General features: G+C 36.2%; 1 protein-coding gene across 1 annotated transcript in view; it reads left to right on the top strand.

The window, feature by feature from the left end:
- Positions 1-6,209, top strand: part of Smarca5 (SWI/SNF related, matrix associated, actin dependent regulator of chromatin, subfamily a, member 5) — a 45,130-nt gene that overhangs the window by 5,513 nt on the left and 33,408 nt on the right. The window contains exons 5-7 of the mRNA XM_026777349.1: positions 698-772; positions 2,155-2,321; positions 5,248-5,348. Of these exons, the coding sequence (XP_026633150.1) occupies positions 698-772; positions 2,155-2,321; positions 5,248-5,348 (343 nt within the window). The remainder of the gene's footprint in view (positions 1-697; positions 773-2,154; positions 2,322-5,247; positions 5,349-6,209) is intronic.

Raw genomic sequence — 6,209 nt, 5'->3', positions numbered from 1 at the left:
TGCTTTTCATTGTCTTAACTGAAGTTAGAGTCAGAATTATGTGTGTGTCGAGTACACTTGCCTGATGTATCTGATGACCTGAAATATGTTTTGTAGTTAGAAAAAGAAGACACTGAATTATAGAATTAATGTCTGCAGTTGGAAAGCACATACTGTTGTAGGCTGTACTTTACCTCTAATAATGTAACGTAGAGTAGGTTGGAGGTTTTGTCATTTGCTTGTGGCATTTGACTGTCATTATGACTGTTTTGAGTGTATTTATTACTAACTAGGAGTCAGACTAAGAATATTCAGTTAAGCTCCTTTTTTTTTTTTTGGTAATAATGTTCTTGATAGGGGAAATCAGTGACTAATGCTGCCTTCCATGTGTGCATTTGTGTAATAGCACAGTAGATAGATGGAAGTTTATCATAAAAAGGGAACATTAATGTTGTCTTTATAATTTTTTTCCAAAAGATACAGATTTGCCCTTATGGCTTGTATAGAAAGTAATTTTGCTTTAGAGTGTTGTTGATAATATTTTAATCAAGGCAGCAGTTTATAATTGGGGAAAGTGATTTCCCTATAGTATTTTATTTCATCCTTATCAAGTTACATGTCAGGTTATGTGATAGCCATTAAATACCTCGGGAATTTGGAATAAGAATATATTATTTAGTTGACAGTTCTTAACAACTGTATTTTTCCTTCCTACCAGGAAGTGTTTGATGATTCATCACCTGGAAAGCAAAAAGAAATTCAAGAACCAGATCCTACATATGAAGAAAAAATGGTATGTTCTAGATATGTGAATAGCATTTATGATGAACCTTTGTGAAAAAGATTTTAAATGTATTCATTAGTTTACATATACAGGTGTCTCTAATTGTGCTGTAAAACATAACAAATTGTGGCTCTTTTTAGATGAACATAACTCTAAGGTGATAGTACAGAGCACTTTTACCCACTGTAGTTTAGATTGTGATACTAATATATTAATATATACCTTCAGTTCTCTGACTAAAGCTTATTTCATTTCTGCTGATCTCACTTGTATGTATTATTCCCTGAAAATTTTACCCTGAGAGACCTTTTTTTAAAAAAAAAAAAAATTAATGATCGTAATTGATTTTCTCAAATTAAAGGTGTGTGCTACCATACCTAACTTGTTTCTCTTCATGTAAATAGATTATCATGTCTTTAAAACATCACTTAAGGACTTGAGAGTTCATTATTAGTAAACTTTGTTTTCAAATATATTCACTCTCTTGATGTGACAACAGGAAATATTCAAAGGGATAGCTAACAATCCTGAGACTGAGGAGATCCATGCAGAGGGATCATTGTCAACAACTTTACAAACTGGTCTCCCTGCTGGCACGTACTGTGATGTCATTTCTGGAGATAAAATTTATGGCAGTTGTACCGGAATTAAAGTCTATATTTCTGGTGATGGCACTGCGCAATTTTCTATTAGTAACAGGGCTGGAGACCCATTTATTGCAATTCATGTTGAATCAAAACTATAACATTTAAAATAAATTCATACTGAAAGCATTAACGGCGCATGCCTGTAATCCCAGCACTTGGGAAGCAGAGGCAGGCGGATCTCTGTGAGTTTGAGGCCAGCCTGGTCTACAAAGGGAGTTCCAGGACAGGCTCCAAAACTACAGAGAAACCCTGTCTCCAAAAACAAAACAAAAAAAGAAAAAAGAAAAGTATTTGATAATTGAATTTCAGACCTGGTACCCTTTTAAAATTTGGCATCAGTTTGAGTAACCAGTATGTTTTCTTTTGAATACATTCCCTTGTGCATTGTTTTCTTGTTTGTTTTGTTTTTATGTTGTATTTAAAAATCTTGTTACTGTTATCTTATTAGAGGATAATGAACATAAAATGTTAGTTTTGGAAATACATGAACTCATTTAAGCATGTCTGTAGGCATGATGTATTTCCTGTCATGCCCCTTAACCCCTCCCACTCTCATCTTTAAGTCACTGACTGCACTTGATAGGTTTGTATATTCAGCCTGTGTTTGTCGGTGACTTGTCTTTGGGAGTCACAGTCACCTTCTTGCGTATTTCAGGAGTTTGTTCATTTTGATTCTTCTGTTCTTCATGCAGCCATATGTACATTATTTCTAAAGTTTAATAAAGTGTGTCTTAAATTTTGCAGCAAACTGACCGAGCAAATAGATTTGAGTATTTACTAAAGCAGACAGAGCTGTTTGCACATTTCATTCAGCCTGCTGCTCAGAAGACTCCAACCTCACCCTTGAAGATGAAACCAGGGCGCCCACGGGTAAAAAAGGATGAAAAACAGAATTTGCTCTCAGTTGGCGAGTGAGTAGTAGTTTATATTTCATAGTTTAAACCAAATTTGCTTTTTAAATTATACTTTTTAAGTTTTTTTTTTTTTTAATCTTCTGTGGCTTCACAGTTGTGGCCATCAGTGTCTCAGTATCTAAAAATATATACTATGACTTACTTTTAAATCATTAAATGCTTTCTTTGCTTTTATACCATTAAATGCTTTGTGAATTGTAACAGCCATGGTGTACATGGAATTAAGATGTTAAGCGTTCCTTAAAGGGGTTAAAAATGCGCAGGTTAAGTGTGTTAGTCACCGTTACATAGAAGTGCTTGGTCCACGCTTGAACGTGAAGCTATTGTATGTTTTTGTCTTCCAAAAACCATAACTACATTGAGGGTATGTTTGTATTTTGTGTTGGTACTAGAGATTGAACATAAAGCTTCATGCTTGCTGGATGAGCATCCTACCACCAGCTTATAGAATCCACCCAATTTTTTCACTTTTTAAAATTTTGAGAAGGGTTTTTCACTGAGTTGTCAGAGTTGGCCTCAAATAGGGACTGAAGGTCTTTCTGTGTCGGCTCTCTAAGTAGCTAGCATTGCAAGTGCATATCCCCAGCCTTGTTAATAAGGGCATTTGAGCTGATGTGTACACTATTTGTTTAAAATGTTTGCTGCATACTTAGGGGGCTGCTTATATGTTATATTCCATCCTTCAGTGTTTTTTGGTAATTCATTGTATGTACTGAATATACAGATTTTTCAAGAATTTTGTGCTAGTATCTACTATAATACCTGATGTGATAAATGAAGTGTGTAAATTAATTATCATATGTAAGATTATTTTAAAGAGGGGGCTGGAGAGGTGGCTCTGCGGTTAAGAGAACTGACTGTTCTTCCTGAGGACCCGAGTTCAATTCCCAGCACCTACATGGCAACTCACAACTGTCTGAAGATTCAGTTCCCAGGGGATCTGACACCTTCACACCAATGCACATAAAATAAAAAGTTAAATAAACCATAAAAAAAAATTTTAAAAAAAGATTATTTTAAGGAGATTATATGTTGTCAATGTGAAAATTGCTAAGTGATTAGTTAAAACAGAAAAGTATTATGTTCTGGAGGGAATAAGCATCATATTAGTTTTATTTGGAGTATTGTGTCGTTCCGGTATATCTTATTATTACCAATTATGTATATCCAAAGTGCTATTTTTATATTAAACCATAAAATTCTTTTCAAGCCGGGTGGCAGTGGTACAAGGCTTTAATCCCAGCACTAGGGAGGCAAATCTCTGAGTTCTACAAAAGCCAGGGCTGCACAGAAACTCTGTCTCTAAAACCAAAACAATAAAGGAAACTTTTTTTTTTTTTTTGGTTTTTCGAGACAGGGTTTCTCTGTGGTTTTGGAGCCTGTCCTGGAACTAGCTCTGTAGACCAGGCTGGTCTCGAACTCACAGAGATCCACCTGCCTCTGCCTCCCGAGTGCTGGGATTAAAGGCGTGCGCCACCACCACCCGGCGGAAACTTTTTATTTTTTTTTTTTTTAAATATTTATTTATTTATGATGTATACAATGTTCTGTCTGTGTGTATGTCTGCAGGCCAGAAGAGGGCACCAGACCTCATTCCAGTTGGTTGTGAGCCACCATGTGGTTGCTGGGAATTGAACTCAGGACCTTTGGAAGAGCCGGCAATGCTCTTAACCACTGAGCCATCTCTCCAGCCCCTAAAGAAAGCTCTTTAAGAGACAACTTTGTACTTTAGATATATTTAAATTGTTCCAGATGAGATCTTGTTAGCTATTTAAGTGTATCAATGTCCTGGAATTACTGCAATAAGCATTATTGTGTTGTGGGATAATCGATGTATGGTATAAGAAATGCTTCTGCTCTTTCTGTTATTCTGTAAAATAGAGATGGTTCACAGGAATACGTAGTAGGTTACTGAGTTTTATGTGTTTACTAAATTATGTCATTGGAAAATAAGATTGAGATCTCTCTCTCTAGTCTTGTAAGCATAAAACCCCAGGCCTTGGCTACACTAGGCAGGCACTCTATCACAAACAGATACATGTTTTAGTCCCCTTTCTCTTTTTGGAGTTGGGTTTGGGTGTGTATTACTTGAGATGTCTCAGTGCATAGTCCAGGCTGGCCTTAAATTGAATCTTTCTCTCCCTGGAATGTAGGAATTATAGCTGTGGCCAGCTAACACCCGGCATTTGCTTATCTCTGCCTCCTCAGTGCCTGGATTTCAAGCTCCAGCTGCATTTTGCTTTTATTTTGATGGGGAGATGGGTTTGAATTCATATCTTGTAAGGCAAGCTCTTTGCTGACTAGTCTTCAAAGAAATCTTTGGTCCTTATTTCTTAGCTTTTAGTTATACTTACGATTTTAAAAGTGTCATTTCTAGAATTTTCCTCTTGGCAAAAAGACATGAAAAGGCAAATTACAAAATTTTTGGCTGTGTGTATGTATATATATATTCTTGAAATTATTATCATGTTTATTAAATTCTTCTGTGTATGTATTTAAATTTTTTTTGTTTGATTCCTTCCTCCTTTTCCCCTTGAGACAAAGTTTCTCTGTGGCCCTGGCTGTCCTGGAACTCACTATACAGACCAGGCTGGTCCCAGATTTATAGATTAGCCTGCCTCTTAATGTATATTTTATTCATAGTTTAGCTAGCCACGTGAATATTTAAGGTTTAAGTTTACTAGTAAAATTTCTGCTGTTCACTTTTTGGGCTCACTCTGCTTTTCAACTTTATTTTCTTAAAATGTTTTGAGGTACATGGTCTCTAACCTAGGACTTCTACTCATGCTAGACAATTGCTCTATCACTGTGCTACATCTGTGGCTTAACTTAGATGCCTGTTAAGATTGTTGGGATATCATCATTTGTCTACTGTATTGAAATAAAACTCATTATTAGTTGATTTTTGTTTTCATTTTGACAGCTACCGACACCGTAGAACAGAGCAAGAGGAGGATGAAGAACTATTAACAGAAAGCTCTAAAGCAACTAATGTCTGTACTCGTTTTGAAGATTCTCCATCATGTATGTTAAATTCATTGAATCATCTGATCCTCCCACCCCACCCCCTACCAAGATAGTGTTTCTCTTTAACAGCTCTGACTGTCCTGGAACAGTCAAATAACAACAACAACAACAACAACAACAGGCTGTCCTCCAACTCACAGAGATACACCTGCCTCTGCTTCCCAAGTGCTGGGATTAAAGGTGTGCACCACTACTGCCTTGCTGAATCATTTGATTTTTTTTTTCAAAGGGGTTGATGTTTGAATTTGCTTTACCGATAATTTCTAAATTCTTAGTAATCTTGGATAGCCATAGGGTGTGAATAATTTAGGGTTGTTTGATCTGAGGTGTTACCATGTCGACTGGGCTTAGAGCTATAGAGTACTTCAAGTGCTCATAGCATTTGCAAAGCCTTGGCTTTGATCCCTAGAGCTGAGAGAGGATAGTGTGTGCTATATTTCAGAAGTATATGAAAATGCTGTTTATTTACATGTTATAAGGTACATATAAAATGGAATGATTTTGCCTCATATTTTTCCCAAATAAGAAAACTACTTTGTATGTGGGGGGGGGGGAGATCAAGAAAAAAATTTATTTGCTGATGTTTTCACATAAATTAATCATTTTTGAAATGTTTTTCCATAAGAAAACATTTGGCCAGGTTAGTTTTACTTGTACACATCTTGATTTCTGATGGATTAGAGGCTTATGCAATCATCACTGCAGCCTAGCTTTCCTGTGGCTCCTGTTCAGATGAGTATTCAGTGTGAACAATAGCGGAATTTTGGTTGGACTCTTGCTTAGTTAGAATGTTGAGGGGTTTACTCACTCTTGGCTTTTCCCCTTTGTCTTATGAAGCACCCAGTTTCTTTTCCTTTT

This window comes from Microtus ochrogaster, chromosome 4, assembly GCF_000317375.1.
Source record: "Microtus ochrogaster isolate Prairie Vole_2 chromosome 4, MicOch1.0, whole genome shotgun sequence".
Taxonomy (NCBI): Eukaryota; Metazoa; Chordata; class Mammalia; order Rodentia; family Cricetidae; genus Microtus; species Microtus ochrogaster.
This window is presented reverse-complemented; position numbering and strand designations above follow the sequence as displayed.